The sequence below is a fragment of the Athene cunicularia genome (genome assembly GCF_003259725.1).
Source record: "Athene cunicularia isolate RWA chromosome 4 unlocalized genomic scaffold, athCun1 chr4_part3, whole genome shotgun sequence".
NCBI lineage: Eukaryota > Metazoa > Chordata > Aves > Strigiformes > Strigidae > Athene > Athene cunicularia.
In genome coordinates, this window is record NW_020799100.1 from 12,676,568 (window position 1) to 12,694,003 (window position 17,436).

General features: G+C 61.6%; 1 protein-coding gene across 1 annotated transcript in view; it reads right to left on the minus strand.

Annotated features, from left to right (window-relative positions):
- The window catches only part of LOC113480173 (diacylglycerol kinase delta-like), a 38,866-nt gene that overhangs the window by 127 nt on the left and 21,303 nt on the right, over positions 1-17,436 (minus strand). The window contains exons 3-29 of the mRNA XM_026848795.1: positions 11,059-11,169; positions 10,863-10,943; positions 10,526-10,630; positions 10,168-10,300; positions 9,863-9,969; positions 9,279-9,404; positions 9,030-9,132; positions 6,881-7,043; positions 6,688-6,796; positions 6,363-6,502; positions 6,140-6,221; positions 5,547-5,638; positions 5,179-5,278; positions 4,525-4,765; positions 4,111-4,212; positions 3,900-3,999; positions 3,319-3,426; positions 2,677-2,773; positions 2,488-2,595; positions 2,215-2,328; positions 1,877-2,011; positions 1,615-1,781; positions 1,344-1,461; positions 1,170-1,256; positions 938-1,054; positions 733-844; positions 10-219 (exon numbers count right to left, since the gene is read on the minus strand). Coding sequence (XP_026704596.1) covers positions 10-219; positions 733-844; positions 938-1,054; positions 1,170-1,256; positions 1,344-1,461; positions 1,615-1,781; positions 1,877-2,011; positions 2,215-2,328; positions 2,488-2,595; positions 2,677-2,773; positions 3,319-3,426; positions 3,900-3,999; positions 4,111-4,212; positions 4,525-4,765; positions 5,179-5,278; positions 5,547-5,638; positions 6,140-6,221; positions 6,363-6,502; positions 6,688-6,796; positions 6,881-7,043; positions 9,030-9,132; positions 9,279-9,404; positions 9,863-9,969; positions 10,168-10,300; positions 10,526-10,630; positions 10,863-10,943; positions 11,059-11,169 — 3,268 coding nt within the window. The remainder of the gene's footprint in view (positions 1-9; positions 220-732; positions 845-937; positions 1,055-1,169; positions 1,257-1,343; positions 1,462-1,614; positions 1,782-1,876; positions 2,012-2,214; positions 2,329-2,487; positions 2,596-2,676; positions 2,774-3,318; positions 3,427-3,899; positions 4,000-4,110; positions 4,213-4,524; positions 4,766-5,178; positions 5,279-5,546; positions 5,639-6,139; positions 6,222-6,362; positions 6,503-6,687; positions 6,797-6,880; positions 7,044-9,029; positions 9,133-9,278; positions 9,405-9,862; positions 9,970-10,167; positions 10,301-10,525; positions 10,631-10,862; positions 10,944-11,058; positions 11,170-17,436) is intronic.

The following is a 17,436-nucleotide window of genomic DNA, read 5'->3' on the forward strand; positions in this document are numbered from 1 at the left end:
CCCCTTCACGAGGGATGGTGAGAAGAGGGATGAAGGACACCGTGTTCCCCAGGGCCATGGGTCCCTCAGGGCACAAGGAGGGCTGTACCTTCAGGTCTCTCCTCTCCAGCAGGATCAACTCAGAGCCCTGGATGTCATGCCGGACAAAAATGTCTCTGTATTCCCCTAAACCGAGCACTTCCAGCCAAGCTGCCACCTCCTCGGAGCCCCATTTGTCTGCTAGCAGGGAGGAAAACCACAGAGGTGGACTGGGCCCCTGTGGAGGCAGCCAGATGCAGCAAGGGCAGGCAGCAGGCAGCTGAGGGCAGGGGCAGGCTGCAGCCAGCATCCTCCCTTCCCAACCCCAGCTCTGTCAGTGCCAGAGGCCACAGCAGGCTCAGGCTGGAAAGGTTTCTCCTCTCCTTAGCTTACTTACAGAACATTCGAGCTTCTCCCCCTTGACAAGACCCTCTAGCCCTGGGGCAAGGACTTACCCAAAGGGCTGAGTTGTACCATAGCCCCCTTCTCCCCCTTGCAGTGGTAGTGGAGTTACAGGGCCAGGGGGCTCTGCATGTCCATTAGCAGAAAAATTAAGCTCTATAGGGCTGTTGGTGACAAAGGTGACATCCCCAAGCAGCCAGGACATGCCCTGTCCCCCTCCCAGCGGGTCGCTCCACAGCATGCCCAGGATGCTGATGGATAGGGCAGTATGGGTTGCGCCCTTCTCCCTCCCTGGTACACTGCCTGCTTTACCTGGGAGTGTGTTGTTGGTCCTCTGCTTTTGCACCTTGTCCTTGTCCTTCCTGGGCTTGGGGATATTGAGGCGAAGCTTGAAGCTGCCTTTGTTGGCACTGCCAGCGCTTTCCTGTAAGAAGCCAGGCTGAATGGGGTGCTACAGCCCCCCTTGGGCCACCCAGTGGGCTATGTCCCCACCCCATCTCGGTCCCTGTGCACCCACCTCCTCAGCAGGGTGGGCAATGGGTCCCAGCCAGTGGATGTCCAGCAGTCTCTGCAGCTCCTGGCCCAGCACGCCCAGGGGTCCATGCAGTGCCTCCTCCTCCTGGGGTGAGTCCAGCTGTGGGGGACAGGGACCATCCCCAGTCCTGCTGCCACACTCAGAGGTGCCAGCCAAGGGCATGGGCCCCTCCACTAGGGGGCTCGTGGTTCTCTCCAGCCCCCCCACCGCTTACCGCCTTTCCTTCCAGGAATGCCCTGGTCTCAGCATACAGCTCCTTGATGCTCAGCACCACCTCCACAGCTGCGTTCCTGGTGAGAAACTGGGGAGTATGGAGGGGTGACCCCTTGAGCAGCATGGCCCTGGAGTAGCTGGGTGAAGGCTGCCTTACCCCGCAGCCCTAGCTCACCTCTGAGGTGCCAGCAGCTTTGTTGGAGAGGGCTTCACTAAGTGCCAGGGAGCTGGTGTTGACAGCGTGTGCCAGCTCCTGCTCCACAGCTTTGTGAGCCTTGGCTGCCTCATGGATCCTGCAACCAAGAGGGGCTGGAGCTGCCAGGGCGCTGCCGGGGCTCCCCCGGGCTGGATGGGCAGCACGGGACTAGGAAACCACTGTAGCTCTGGGTGGCCGCAGCGAAGCTCCCCCACACCGTGCCCCCACATCCCCCATCCCACAGCCTGACCTGGTGATAAGGGTCTCGGCGACCCGAGAGGCCTGCTGCAAGAGGCCGCTCTCCTCCTCGGTCAGGTACTCCATGGACTGCTGGGAGCTGAGCCGTGGCCGGGCAGCTGCTCGATAGCTCTCCCCCTTCTGCTTGTCCTCCCAGGACTTGAGGGTGCTTTCAAATGCCTGTGGGGAACAGAGACAGCCCCGCCCTCAGCCTGTCACACCTCCCTGTGCCCCAGCGCAGCCCCGCTACACAAGCTGTGCACCCCCAAGCTCACCCGGTCCCTCGTCAGCATCTGGGCTCGGTTCTTGTGCTGGATCTTGATGACACCAGGTGGCTGGATCCAGGCTTCTCCATCTACCTGTACAGGGACGCCCTCATCCCCCCGGATGGTGATCTTCACCACACGGCACTGTGAGGTGGACAGCCCAGGGTTGGCATCGCAGCTGGCACTGCGCCTCGGGCTTCAGCTGCTGTGCTGGGGGGCTGAAAAGCCTCCCAGTGCCGTGCCAGTGCCAGCCAGGAGCTCAGGTGAGCCACACCACCCCAGGCTCCACCAGCACTCCAAAAGCTTTCCAGCACCACACAGGGTCGTGCAGGGTCCCTTGGCCCTACCTGAGCGATGCGATGGTGCTGGAGGTTGATGACCCGTGACACAGCCATCTGGATGCTGCCAAAGACGGCCACCACCTCCAGCTTCTTGTCATCAAAAGATGGAGCCCCAAAGTTCTGTAGAAGAGCAATACAAATGAGACCCCCAAACTGGGCTTGTTTTGGGACCCAGCTTTTTTCCCCCATGTGTGCCCAAGTCAGGGACACCCAGGGTGTCCCTGGGACCACAGGAAGGATATTGGGTCCCTCTCCCCACCCCATGGTGCTGGCACTCACATTGTCCTCCTTGGTGCCTCCCCAGAAGTTGATGCCCCCAGCATAGCTCGGGATGTTGAGGACAGCGATGCCCTGCAAGCTGGGCAGCGAGATGGGTACCCCATCGCACTGCAAGAGAGGACTGAGCCTGGGGGGCCACTGTGCTGCTGCCCCCTGCCCTATCCCTGTCCCAACCCCTCAGTTCAATACCTCCAGCTGCACCCGCTGCTCCAGGTTCTTGTAGGTGCGCTGCAGGAGCTCCTTTGTGCCCAGCACCCCGTACCACATCATGTTCTTGGTGCGGCTGCTGCAGGGTGATACAGGAGAGGTGAGAGGGGCTGCTGCAGGCTGTGCCATCCCTGGGGCACGGGGCTGACCCAGCTGGCTTGGACTGCTGGCCCTCAGCCTGCCTCAGTTTCCCCAATCCCAGAACTGGGGGGGCTGCCCACTGCCTCCCAGGAGATGCAGGCTGCAGCATGTGGCACCCAGACGTGCACCCTTCCACGCCAGCATGGGAATCTCTCCTCTGTCCTGGTGCAGCGCGGGTAAATCCCACCAAGTCCTCCCGTGCTGATGACACCTGGGGGTCGTCAGCAGCCAGAGCTCGCAGCAACGCTCCCCCTTCCTGGGAGTGTTTGCAATCTGCCACCCACCCAGAGGTGCTCATCCCAACACTGCAGCATTGCATGCAGGTGGAAATCCTGCTACAGGAAGGGGTCTCCAGCCAGGTATGGCAGCCCCAAGCTGACCCCATGGCTCCCAGCATCCTGATGGTCCCTCCTGGTGCAGGCATCAGAGAACCAGGGGTGGTACATGTTTTTCCTGGGGAATCTGGGGGGTGGTTCAGCCAACCTGCACTTCTTGGGGTGCTCATCCCGTTTGTTGTTGAACTCCAGGGAGATCTTCGCATCCAGGCCGATGCCAAAGTAATTATTCATGACACATTTCTCTGAGAAGTGGCTGAAAGTAGCAGACAGGGCAGGTGGGTTGGGAGGCAGCTGCACACAGGCAACCACTGGACTGGCACTGGGCGATGGGGCATAAAACCCGCCAGAGCTGCAGTGGGAGCTCCTGGAGGGGTTGACATTGGGATGCCTGACCCAAGCCCAGAACAATGACTGGAGCCCCCTCAGTCCCCTGTGTCACACCCAGGACCTGCCTGCACTGGGCCGGGGGGAGAGCTCCCGAGCTCCCAGCATGAGCACAGTGTTGGCCAAGAGGCTGGAAGCAAGAAATCCTGCACAAGGCACACGCAGGCTTCCCCAGCGTGGGCACTGCAGGGAGGGCTGGGCACCAGGGATGCCACAGCAGTGGGCAGAGAATGACCCAACAGCCATCTCCAAGAGGCAGCATGGCCCCAGCTCTGCTTCTGCTCTGTGATGAGCAGCAAGGGTGGGCCAGGGTCCCTGGGGCAGGCAGGACCCCAAACTCACAGGGCACTGGGGTCTTCAGGGAACTGCAAGCTGCCAAAGGTGTCCGGCCGGTCCAGGATGATGGAGGAAGATGCGGAGGTCACCGTCTCCTGCCGGGAGCCTGGCCGGGGGGGGAGAAGAGGCAGCTGCTGAACTGGCTCTTACCCTTAGCCCATCCCATGGCTCATCCCCATGCCCCCTCGAAAAGCCACATGCACCATTGGCATCTTACTGAGCCTCTCCTCCTCCTTGTTGAGCTCCTCTGAACTGTCCTTCTTGCTGGGGCCCGCACTGCCCCGGTAGGCTTGAGTCTGCTTGTTCTGCTCATCCACAGCTGGATGCAAAGAGGGGCATGACAGCGAGTCTGTGCAGCTCCATGGCCCTGTGCCTCCTCCCCGGGTCAGCCCTGTGGTCTTGTGCCAGGCGGGGCTGAGGGTGGCACCTCTGTCCCATGTTGGGGACCTCCCTCAGCCACACCAAGCATCAGAGAAGGGCTGGTCCCCTTGGACTGCACAGCACTGCTGCCACCCCGAGCATTCGGATGGGGAAACCAAGACATGGGTCCAGCACCATCCTGCGGTGGCTCCGCAGCCCATGCCAGGCTGCGCAGTGCCACGCAAGCTGCCAGCCCCTGCCACCCCCTCACCTTTCTCCGCCTGCTCAATGATTTGCCGCAGGGCTTTCTTCAGGCTGTTTGCCCGCAGCATGAGCTGCTCCTTGGATTTGAAGATGCGAGGCACAGGGCTTGGGTTGAAGCTGCCACCTTTCTCCTGGTCCTTGGTGTCAGCAGGGGTGGCCTGTGCCATTCCCTCGGGGACCACGATGGCCTGAGCCTCCTCGTTCAGCTCCCGCACCAGCGAGTCCAGCTTCTCATTCAGCATGGCACACTGTGGGACGCCCAGCACGCTCAGCACCCTGGCGCAAGCTGCAGCCCCCCCCCCCACCAGCGCTGGGTGCTTCCCTAAGTGCTGTGCTCCTAACTGCCCTGTGCTCGCTTGGGCACCCGTAGTGCCTGGGGAACCCAAGTGCAAGGGCACCCCATCTGCCTAGGCACTCCCTGACTGGGGACCCCATGTTTCCCTGGGCACGCCGTGTGCCTAGACACCCCATGCTTGCCTGGCCACCCCCAAGTACCCCATTCCTGGGCACCCCATGTGTGCCTGAGCACCCCAAGCACAGCACACCCTGCTGCATACACAGCACAGGCACAGGCCATCAGAGCAGACCCCGTGAGCCCCTCCACTGCCCGGGAGCTGTGCCACCCAGCACACCCCAGCCCTCTGGCTCCCCTGCAACTCACTTTCCGTGCCATCAGCTCGGCCTCCTGCTTGTTCTCTGTTGCCCTCTTGTAAGCCCGACCGACTTCAGCCACAAAGTCGTTGACGGTGCCACAGAGGAACCTGCCAAGGAAAGCCACAGATGGGTGGAGAGGGGCATGGCATAACCAGCTGGGCACAGATGCCAGCTGGAGAGGCTGCTGGGATAACACACCCCTGCACTGGAGGGGCAGTGCCAGCGTTATCTGCCAGGTACCCCCACAACTGGCAGCTGCTCGTGGCCAGACAGGGGAGACCCTGGCGGGGGGCGGGGGGAGCTCAGCACCCCTGGGGACATGACCCCAGCCCAGCAGGGGGGCTCCAGCACCCCCATCACCAGCCCCGTCCTTACTTTGCAGAGGAGATCACCACCGAGTGCTTGTCTGACTCCAGGATCTTGGCCAGGTGGAAGGCAACAGAGTCGGCGTAGTGGGAGATCTGGGCCTGGGCAGGGACAGGGGGTGACAGCTGGAGCTGTGACACCCTGACGTGTGCCCCACTCCAGGATAGAGCCTTGCCTGGCCAGCCCTGGACCAGGAGTGAACAGCCCTCCTCAGCCAGGTCCCCCAGCCCTGAGGGCAGTCATGCCTATGCCACAGGGCAGAAGGGATGCTCAGCCACAGCAGGAGGGAAACTGAGGCAAGAGGTTGAGGGGAGCATCCGGAGGACTCCAAAATAGCCTGCTAGTAGTAGGCCAGCTCTACCTCACCCTGCTGACTGCTCCCAAGTGCACATGCCAGGCTGACACTGAGCAGACTCATTTCATTTCAGGCAGCTGGCTGCCAGCCCCCTCGCAGCCCCATTCCCCAGGCACCCCCAGCATGAATCCTCCCTGTGCAATCCCACCCTGCATGTCCCCAGATCATCTGATGGGGTAAATGGGAACCTCCTCCCCCGCAGCATGCCCTCCCACATCTCAAGCCCTCGGCCCCCAGTAGTGCCCACCTGGATGTTGGAGTCCCCGTTCTCCTCCTCCTTCAGGGCTGGGGGGGACTGCTTGGGGGCCTCGTAGGTCAGCACACTCCACCTGCCAAGCAGAGACCATGGCTGCCTGCCCCCTCCTGGCACCCCGGCACAGGGACACGTGGGCAGGGGACAAGGACAGGCTGCCTGAGAGGTGTTGAGGCTGGAGGGGAGCAGAGAGGCACGTGTCCTGTGCCACGCTCACCGGTCCAACATCTTGGTGGTTGCCCTTTCCAGCTTCTCCAGGATCTGCAGCAGCTGCGTGTCATCATCACACAAGCTGCCCCAGCCGAGCACCCGCGCCAGGTCATTGCCGGTCCCCAGAGGCAGGACACCCAGCTGGCACTGCGGGAGTGGGACGGGGCAGGGGGTCTCAGAGCAGCACCCAAGGGCACCCATGACAGCCCCAACCCTGCCGTGCCCATTGCTCATAGCACCCTGGGGCACACGGGGGAGCTCCCAGCTGCGGCAGGTGCCGGCACTGGGGATGGTGCCAGCCTGCGCCAGCGATGCCAGGCACTCCCGCTCACTTGCTTGTGGAGGCCAAGGGCGTCGATCTCGGAGAGCACCCAGCCCACGCTGCCGTCCCCCCCGCACACCAGGATCCGGAAGGTGGAGAACTTCTGGAAGAGGCGCAGCCTGGGGTGGGGACAGGAGAGAGGGGCTGGGGGCTGTGCCAGGCCCCTGCCAGGGCCACCCCAGTGTGCCCAGGCCAGCACTTACCCCAGGTGCGGGCCCCCATTCATGAGGTCAAAGACTTGGGCCGGGTTGAGGAACTGCTTGAACTTGCGCAGAAACTTGACACCCTGGTTGTCACCGCTCTTGGAGTTGACAAAGGCCAGAAGAGGGCTGGAGCAGGTCGAAGGGCAGGTGGCCTTCCAAAAACCTGCAGCGAGCCCAGGCACATGAGCTCCTAGCCCCAGCTCCCACCCCCCAAGGACACTGATGGAAACACCTTGAGAGAGCAGAGGCCATGTGGACACTGACTGTGCTGTACCGGACCCACAGGGTGCTGGTGCCAGGCAGGAGGGACAGTGATCGGGGTGCCCAGGGGATGGTGAGGTGTGGGAGGAAGAGTAAGAGATGGCAGTGGGGATGGGGATGGGGTGGGATGGGGATAAGGATGGGCAAGACTAGCACCAGGGCAGATCCAATTTAGGTTTCTGCTCAATCACTCTCCCTGCAGGCACAAAGTGTGTCACAGGGCTGACTCGTGTCCCTGGCCTGCCACTCCAAAGGGGCAGCAGTGGTGGGCGCACAGGAGGGTCAGTTCCTCACTGTGCCAACAGCCCTGCTGTGACGGACCCAGCAAAACCACATGGGAACAGGGCACACTCTCACCTGGAGGTGCTCCCAGAGGTGGCACTGGCAACCGGCATGACCACCCCCAGCTGTCACCCCCAGCTCTGCCACCTGCTCCTACCAGGGCTCTGGCAGGGTGGGTGCAAATGATGCAGAAGCCTTGGGAGGCTTGGCAGCCAAAACTGTGCTTTTAAAGAAATGAGATGGAGAATGAAATGTGCCCAAGGCAGAGGCGGATCGATAGCTGGCCCACAGCCCGCACCCGCCTCAGGCACATCTTGGCCATCCTGGTCCCCAGGCCACGGGCCAGTGCCCGCTGGCTCCTTCCCTTGGCAGACCCGGTGATGCTGCGGCAGAGGAAGCATCAGCCCTTGCTGCCACTGGCATTGGCCCCACAGCCATTGCACCCAGAGCCCTGCGGGGTGCAACTGGGAGCCCCAGTGCCTCCACTGCATGGGGAGCAGCATCCCCATAGCTCACCACCACCCAGTCTGGGCATCGCTTGATCCCCACTCCCAACCTGGCTGAGTGGAGTGGATCAGCAAAGCAAAACACCGGGGGCTGCTGAGTCAGAGCGTGGGCTGCTGCAGAAGAGCCCGCTGCCAGCGGCACCCGTACACACATGGGGGGACAACACGGCAGGAGGAAGGAGGCTGAGGCCTCACCAAGCTCCTTCCCACAGTAATAGAGCCCAGTCGGGCTCAGCAGCAGTCACAGCTGCCGGCCCTGCAGCCGTGCCGGCCTTGGTCGACTGGGCTGCTGTGAGAGGGACAGGGCAGAGATGCTACCAGGGAGCCAGCCGCGAGCAGCCGTGGCTCTGAAGCCGGAGGAGAAGCCGCGTGATGGTTACCCTGACAGCATCCCGATGAGTAACAAGAAGCAGATGAGCCACCGGCTGAGCCGAGTGGTGAAAATCATTAAAGAACGAGGAAAGAAATATCCGGAGGAGAAGAACAGATTTTGTTTGGCAGAGGCCAGCTGGGCCCCTCCGGAGAGGGTGAGGGAGACAGCAGGAGGGGTCCCCCCAGGCTGCGCATTGCTTCTCCTCCCAGCACCCCACAGCCATCCACGCTGGGGCAGGGGAAGCTGTGCTCTGCACTACCAAAAAAACAGCTAAGTTTTAGACACTGAAAAATACCCCAAGCAAGGGCCTCATCCTGCCCTGAAAGGTGCTGAACCACTAGGGTGCAATGGAGGGCACCCCAAGTGAGGGGTTTAGAGCTGGTGCCACTGACCCCAGCACAGAGGGACCATGACCAGGGCCACTGCGAGAGGCAGCCCGGCAGGAACAACTGAAACCACACATGGGGAAGAAGTGCCACCCCAAAGTATGGCACAGCCGCTGTGCTGGGGCAGAACACAAGACAATAAGCAGCCTTCAACCAAGGGTGTGGTTGGGAGGAGCGTTGTCTCTGGAGCCTACTGATGGTGGTGTTCCTGGTGCCCCGCAGGAAAGCAGGCACAGTGTGACAAATCAAAGCTTGCAGGGGAGCTCTGAGAGCTCAGAGCCCTGTCCCAAACACCCTTTTCTCCCAACCCGCAGCCCAGCGCTGTCCCCTCCATGACTCACCATCCGAATCAATGCTGTTCAAGGCAGTTGGTGGGATGATTGACACTTTGTACTGGCCCAGGGGGCACCTCTTGCCGAAGAGCTCCTTGCAGGCGCTGTGAACCTGGGGACACAGGGACATGTGCATAAGCAAAGGTAGAGGACACAGCACCAAAGCCCCCAGCCTCAGTTTCACCAGCAATGCAGCCAGAAGGGGCAGTGCTGTCTGTGCCTGGGGGGGAGGATGGGCAGGGACAGACATGTCCTTACGATGGCCTTGCACCAGAGACACCGCCAGTCCTGCAGCCTCCGGACGCTGCCGCAGGTCCTGTCACAGACAGCACAGCGCGCACTGACGGGCAGGTTCCCCTCCAGCCACTGGTGGGGCATGGCCACCTGCAGAGATGGGCACTCGCCAACAACACACCACCCCTGCTGCCCCTGCACACTTGAGGAACAGTGACACAGGCCACCGCCTTCCCCAGGCACCACAGAATGAGGCGGACAGGGGATGATACCCCACAATATGGCAAGACAGCCCCAGGACCCCTCCTGTGCCCTGTCGTCCCTGGCTGCCTGGGTCCTTGCAGCTGCCAGCACATGGGGCAGGGCAGGGGTGTCCCCAGCAAATGTATGGAGGTGGCCCCACTTGGAGAGCAATAAGGGATCCTGATGCCAGGTGACGGAGGAGGTGTCCCCAGGCCACGTTCCCACACAGCCAAGCCCGGAGGCCATGCCGTGCAGGGGACAGCTACGTGCCAGGGTCCCCCCCACTCCTGATTTGGGCACACCAAGACCAGCTTCGCTGGTGGCTCTGTTCTGCTAGGGTCCCCTGCAGGGACTCCTCTGCTCACCCCATCCTCATCCTCGATGATTTCGGTGCCGATGGAGGCCAGGGTTGTCCACTTGCAGTTGTTGGTGGCTCTGACGGCGCAGCGCTTGTGTGCCTTGAACTTGCAGACTGCGTGGGGGGGAGCAGGTGAGGAGCAAGGACAGTCCCCATGGGATGCACAGCCCTGGTCCCCAACCCCACCGCAGCTGGTGACAGCAGCTGGTGGGCATCACCCTGCATCCCTCCTGCTCCAGGCCAGCCTTGGAGATGGTCCCTCACCCCAGGCCCACCCCAGCCCACCCTCTCCAGCAGGACCCCAGCACTGACCTTCGCAGGAGAGGCCGTGGGACGTGACCCCCGGGAGGGCTTCACGGCACACGTTGCAGAAAGTGGGGCGCGCGTGGGAGCAGGCGTACCAGTTGTGCATGCCCGAGAAGTGCTCCATGTTGAACTGCGTGGCCTGCTGGGGGGCACAGCCCTGCCTCGTCAGTCCCCTGAGACCTCCAGCTAGCATTCCCTCCCTCCTAGCCCCCCCTGAGTCCTCCCAGCCCCATTCCCAGCTCCCGTCCTTCCCGCGGGGCTGTGCCAAGGCCAGCAGCTCCTGTCCGGCAGCCAAAGGCACCCCCAGCTCCTGAGGGGCACCCATGGTCAGAAGAGCACCCGCACAGCCCCCTGCCCACATCACCTCATGGATCTCCCACTTCTGGACAGATTTCAGGGCACTGATCCAGTCCTCCATCTCCTTCCGGTTCTCCGCACATAGGATGAGCTTCCGGAATGGCGTGATCACCTGTGACAGCCACCGGCCCCGTGTCCCCTTGCAAGGCCACCCCACAGCCAGCCAGCCCCAGGAAGAGCAGCCCCCAGCAAACCCTGGCACACCGCCACTGGTGCTCCCTCCAGCAGCACAAGGCCACGCTGCGGGGTGCCCCACGGCTCTGTGGGGAGAGGGGGGTCTGCGGTGCCTCCCCACAAGGTGCTGAGGTGGAAGGGCACGGCGAGTAGCCCCACACCTCCCTCACCGTGAAACTGTTGTTGATGTTCTTGGTGCTGGTTTCGGCCACGCTAGCATCAGACAGGTCCACCTCGTCAAAGATCAGGGACTGTGGGGGAGAAACCAGAGCCCCAGTCCACCAGGCAGGGATTTCAGGCTCCTCCCTGGGCTCGTAGGCTCAAGGCTCCCCAGGCTGAGCATGCTGGAAGACCCCCCCAGCCTACCTTGGCATCCTTGGCATAATAGAGCGTCCTGCCCCGCAGCTTGAAGTATCTCCTCTTCCACCTCTGGAAGGAGCTCGTCTGCTTCAGCAACAGCCCCTCCTTCACACTCTTCTGCAGAAACCACAGGGTCATGAGCTCCCACAGTCCACAGGACTCCCAAAGCCACCCCCGACCCTCTGGTGACACCAGTCCCTGGGTCCCCAGGAGCTAAGTGGTGCCCAGAGCACAGATGGGATATTCTAGGGTTCACACTGTGCTGGATGTAGCAGAGGTAATAATGTCCATCACCCACCATACCCTGGGCATTGGGCACTTTATGTGATTTGGGAGGATGCTGCTGGGCACAGCAGTGTTAGCAGTTGGTCTCCAGCAGCACAGAGCCACCGCTGCCAGTCGCTTCCTCCCCAACCCCAGAGAAGTGCCTGGAAAAGCTACGACCTGCTGCAGCTCCCTGGAAGCCAAGGGCAGAGCTGGGGCCATAAGAGCTCCCTTGGAGGGGAGACCAATGCCCCAAAGCCACCAGGACTGCGTCTTGGAGGTGGCATTACCTGGGCACTGTGGCCCCAGCCTTTTTGCTGGGCTGGGGAGTAGATGGCCAGGATGCGGCCAGCCCTGCCCAGCCCCCACAGCCCCCGGCAGGGACAACCTGGGGCCAAGGGCAGCCCGCGGCAGGCAGAGCATCCCCCTGCAGCGCAGCACATCCCTGCAGCCTGGCTGCCCGTCCTCTGCCCTCCCCGATCCACAGCACCTGCCAATATTTACCCTCCTCGCAGCGGTGTTTACAAGGCCCAATTAATTAGTGTTTGCAATGCGGCTACGAGCCTGTGCCGAGTGGGGTGGCAGAGATGCTCTGGCACTGCCTAATCTTTGATTGTATCTTCTTTAAACACCGCCGGCAGCCCCATTCAGCTGCTCCTCTGCAATTAGCCGCAACAGCGGTTGTATCAGATCCCAGCACATGACGACAAGGCACATTTAACGGCGAATTAGCACTGGGCACTGAGGGCATCGCGAGACAGACAAAGCCCCGGGGCTCCGCACTCCTGTGCCCAGCCTGTGTGCGGCAAGAGGTGGCACTCAGGCACCTGCCAGCCTACAAACACACCGGCCCCTCACCTCAGTGTTAACCCACTGCCCCACGGCTCTGGACGAGACAGTCAGACCACCAAGAGTAGTAGGAGCCTTCAAGGTCACAAAGAATCCAAAATCCCGCCTGCTGCCCGAGCCTCAGCTCCCCCAAACATCTGACCCCTCCCCAAGCACCCCAGGGTACGCACCAGGATGTCCCTGGCTCTCTTCCAGCTTGCAGTCCTGAGTTCAGAGGCTTTATAAGCCTTTATCACTCCAAATCTACATTTACCCCTCCCCAGGACTGGTGCAGGGTACGGCTGCAGTTGGTCCCCATGCTGCCTGCAAGTGTCAGTACAGGTTCAAAGAGGCCTGGTGTCCCCGGTGCCAGCACCCAGGGACCCACCACGTCCCCTCCCCAGCATCTCGGCTGTGAGAGCACACAGAGGAGATGGTGGCCCTGAGCCCTGGCTGCAACAGCCAGCAAGGGAGACCTGGGTGGCACCTGATAGCCAAGGCCACCAGCAGACCCAGCCACACGGTGGGAAGCCGCGCCGCAGTGGACAGTGTTGAGCAAACCCGCCGTTTCCCCTTCGCAAACAGGAAAGGGGTGGGGAAGGCAAAGGACAGCACTCGGGGTGAACAGTGGGTGGGACGTGTCAGGGTGGCATCACACCCGCCGTGCTGGCTGCCCTGCAGCCTCAACCCGGGTTCCAGGGTCAGCACAATAATACAACCCCCTATAGCAAGTGGCTATGAGCTACTCTATAGCTCCCAGGAGCAGGAGCTGCACACCCGCAGCACAGGGTAGGGGCTGCCTCTTCCTCCTGGAGAGCTTTCCGGGACACTGACAACCCACAGCCACTGCGGTGGGAGCTCTGCGCTGGCGGCTGCACAGCCCTGAGCACAGCGTGCCACTCGCACCCCAGACGAGCCCTAGCCCCTCTGCTCACCCCAACTGCAGATTTTCTGGCCAGTAAGCCCCAGCCAGCGCTGCAGGAAGCCACAGCCAAGACAGCACTGGCTCCATCCCAGCAACAGAGGTGGCGACATGGCATGCCAATGCCCAGAGCCATGTGCAACATGCCCCGCTACTAGCCCAAGGCCAGCTCCCCTCCGTGGGGCTCTGCCCCTGCCCTCCCTTGCCCCATCTCACGGACCCTCCCTGCTCTCTCCAGCCCGGGGGGCTCAGCACCGTGTGGGATGTAACTGGGACTGGGGGGAGGGGTCCCAGAGAGGCAGAGTGCAGAAGGCAAGAACGAAACCACCCAGGGTTTGTGAAGAAACTGCCATCTCCAGCTCAGCAAGAGCTGGTGGAGGGCGAACGGCACAGGGGCCTCAGAGGGGATGCAGCTAAAAATAGCTGCGGGAGGCTGGCCAGCCACCAGCAATGCACCCCACCAGGACCGAGCTGGTCCCCACGAGTCATCATGCTGCAAGCTGGCTGTGTGGTGAGGACAGGCAAGGGGGCTTGAAGCGCAGCCTGGGGTAGCTCACCTCCCTCTGGGAGTGTACCCCAACAGGGCTTCTTCCAGGCCAGGGTGCACCCCAAAATGCCAGCTGCTCCCTCGGCCCTAAGGCTGAGCCCCAGGATGCTGCTTAGAACCTCCACTCCACTCTCCCAGCTCTGCCACCACCATCCCCGGGAGGAGCCCATAGTGCAGCCAGGTTTGACCACAGCTGGGCAGAAGGGTTTTCCTGCTGGAATCAGCTTGGACAGTGAAGGAGCTGATGGAGAAAAGCCAGGAAGGCTGTTACTCGGGAATGCTGGCACATATGGCTAGTGGACACCACACTGGTTGTCCACATGGTTTGCAGCCCTACACCACTCCTGATGGGATCTGCTTGGCCCCATGGCAACACGATGCCTTGCCCAGGGAGGAGGAGAGGGGACCGAACACCCACCAATGCACCAACCTGCATTGCACCAGCATCATCCCAGGCAGCCACTCTCGTCCAAACGTAGTAGCCCACCAAGCACGTGCCAGGGTCCGGCTGGCTCAGAGATCATCCCCCACCCTGAGCCAACAGATGCCAGCACAGCAGGAAAGTGCCGGCAGCCAGCCCTGCAAACAGCTCAGCCACAGGGTCACCAGCATCTGCTGGGCACCCTGTGGGCTGGAGACGGTTGGAAACCTTATCAGGCTTTGCGATATGGCAGAGCTCTTCCGGGACCGGGCAGCCAGGGGCTCAGCACCCGCGGAATGCCACAGCCCCGCAGGCTCAACTGCATCCACGCTCCCCAAGGATATAATCTGCTGCCATTGAAGGACCCCAGATCCCCCTTCCCAGTGCTGGGGGGATCCTTGAAAGGAGATTCTGGCACCTGTCCTGACATGCCATTACATGGTGCCATGAGGCACTGCTCAGGCCATCAAACGGGGACAGAGGATTAATAGTGAGGAGAATGAGGGAAGGAGCCCCCAGAAGAAGGGTGATCCCCCCTTACACCTCATCCTCCAGCAGTCACAACCTTCCGCTGCTTTTTAGAAATGAGCTTGTGCTTCCCTATCTACAGCCACATTGGTCTCTAAGCATCCCACAGGCAGGCATCCCATGCCAGCCCGCCCCGTGACAGTCCCCCCTGCCCCTCACACCCGGGTACCAGCAGGCACCACCACAGCTCTCCCACCCTGCCCAGCCACTGACAGGCAAGAGCAGCGGTTGCACAATGGAAAATGTGTGCGGGGAGAGGGCAGCACATCTGAGAAACCTCACAAACATCCGGCTGGCGACACTGGGGCTATCTTTACACCCCAGCCACCAGCTCGGTGAGCCCTGATTAACGAGAGCAAGCCCAGCCTCCTCGGCTGTGCTGCAGCCTCCTCAGCAGGGATGGTCCCAGGCAGCCTCACCGTGCCCAGTGGTACAGTGCCACTGCAGGAGGCGACCCAGTGACCAGCCGGACCCCTCACCAGCCCCCAGCAGGCCATGTGCCGCTGGGCTGGGAGCAATGAGGGACACAGCTGGGGTGGAAGTGGGCTTTGGTCCCACCTGGATACAGCATGGCTGGGGCTGGTGGGGAGCTCTGGGGATGGAGCCCTGAGGGGGTCACCTGGAGCTGCACAGGATGATGGAGATACCTGTGGTTCTAAGTATCCCCATGGATGGTGACTCCACACCCTCTCCAGTTAGTCCATGACAGCATTTGACCAATCTCACAGTCAAAAAAGTGTTTTCTTGTGTTCAGATGCAATTTCATTTCCTATTTTTTCATCTGTGCGCATTGTCCCATCAGCAGACACCAATGAAAAGCACCCGGTTCCCTCTTTGCTGCACTGTCCCTTTCAAATATTTATCCACATCGCTGAAGAACCCCAGTCCCAGCTTCCTCTCCAGGCTGAACAGTCCCAGCTCTCCCAGTTTCTCCCAATATAAGAGATGCTCCAGTCCCTCACTAGTGTCAAGCCAGGATGTTGCGCTGCCTGGGAGCCATGTGTCATCCTCCCACTACAGGAAGGAGGTTTCCAGGCCTGGCCCCAGGGGCCCTACTTTGCTTTCCTTGTCTTTTAGCCAGGATCTGGCCCTCAGCGGGCAGCCCCTACCACAGCCTGGCTCTGCAGCACCGCCCTACCAAGCCCCCCACAGCTGCCCCAACAACCCCACATCCACAGGCATCGCTCATGCCATCCCTGGGGCACCCTGAACCTGCGGGGTGGCCAGTGCCTCCAGCAAGGACCAGGAACACTCATTTCTCAGGGTACCAATAACCCCACTGACTACTCCCAGCCCCCCAGGAGGATGTTGGTGGGTTCCCCAGCCCTAACGAGTGGCTGTGATGTACGCCATCATGAGGAATTTGGGAACACAATCCCTTTCTAAATGGCAGACAAGCCATGTCCCTGCCCACCATGGCTGTGCACATTGTGTCCACCCCATGGGCAATGCTCCTATCACTAGCATGCACCCCCCTGTGCCTCCCTTGGTGCCTGCAGCCCCCCAGTTCTGGTGCAAGCACCCCAGGACCAGTCGCTCACTGCAGCTCCTTGCAGCTGGAGCCAAACCCAGCAGAGCTGCTGGACCATTCCTCACCTCCACTCAGCTGCCAGGAGAGCCTGTGCCGAAGCAGCACCAGGAGCAGAGCACATGGGCAGGATGTGCCCCACACCACCATTTACCAACACCTAAGATGTCTTGGTTTGTCCCAGCACTAGTGATCCCTCTTTCGCCATCGCCCCCTCCCTCCATGCCCAGCCCTAAATGAGACCAGCACAGGAGTGCAGCACAGCATCCCCCACACACTTTGCCCTTTCACTCCCAAAACCTGGCCCAGGCAACTGGCAGCCCCCAGCCGTGGTGAGGAGGAGAAGGAGGAGGAGGAGGAGGGGGCGGCAGCAAGACCCCATCCATTCTGGGGCCATTCAGCCCGGCAGGGGCACCTGCGCCTGGCAGCTGTCATTGTCACCGAGCACAATGGCCTTGCCGCCTCCGTGCTGAAGCCAGCACAAAGCACCCCGGGGGGCGCCCCAGCAATTACAGCCCGGAGAAAGCCAAGCTGGGGGTGTGGAGTGGGGAGACATGATTGATGGGGAGGTTTGAGGAAGGGATGGGGGAACAGGCATTTGGAGGGGGGGGGCGCTGGGAATAGGGAGCAGTGATCAGGAAGGATTCAGCAGATCCCAAAATGATCCTCACACACTCCTGTCCCCATGGGGCTGAACAACACTCTGGCATGGGGGAAGCTGCTTGCTCCATGGACGAGGGTCCCTCCAGTCAGTGTGGGTGGGCAGTGGGAGTGGGGGTTCTGACCCTTCCCAGCCCCCCCAACATGCCAGGGTCCTATAGAACCCCCTCCACACCCCAACTACCACCAACAGCCAAAAAATAGGCCAGCTTACCCCCACCGCCCCGCCACTAACCCGGTTATCTCTTGGGAGCTGCAGCTCCAGCACTAGACTCTGTCTCTCATTAATTGTGTGCTAATTAGGTACCTGCCTCAGACTCTGGGGTGCAGGCAATGGTCCCACCCCCTATCCCAACCCGGCATGGGTGCACAGGGGTGTCAAAGCAGCTCGGAAAGGTGCCTGCCATGGAACACGTTCTGCCCACCCCTCTGACTGCAGCTGTGGCCGCGGCGGGAGGGACAGGCAGCACGTGTGCCACAGCACAGCTATGAGCCAGGGACAGCCCAACCTGGGTGGCAGCACCAGTCGCATCCCAAAATTCTCATCTCTGTAGGGAAGGAAGAAGCCCATCTGGCAAGGAGCCAGATTGGCAAGCATGGTCCTGCCCATCCAGACCAAGGCAAAGGGATCCTTGGGGAAACCCCTGAACCCCAACACTGAAAACACTTAGTTGGGGGGGGGGGGA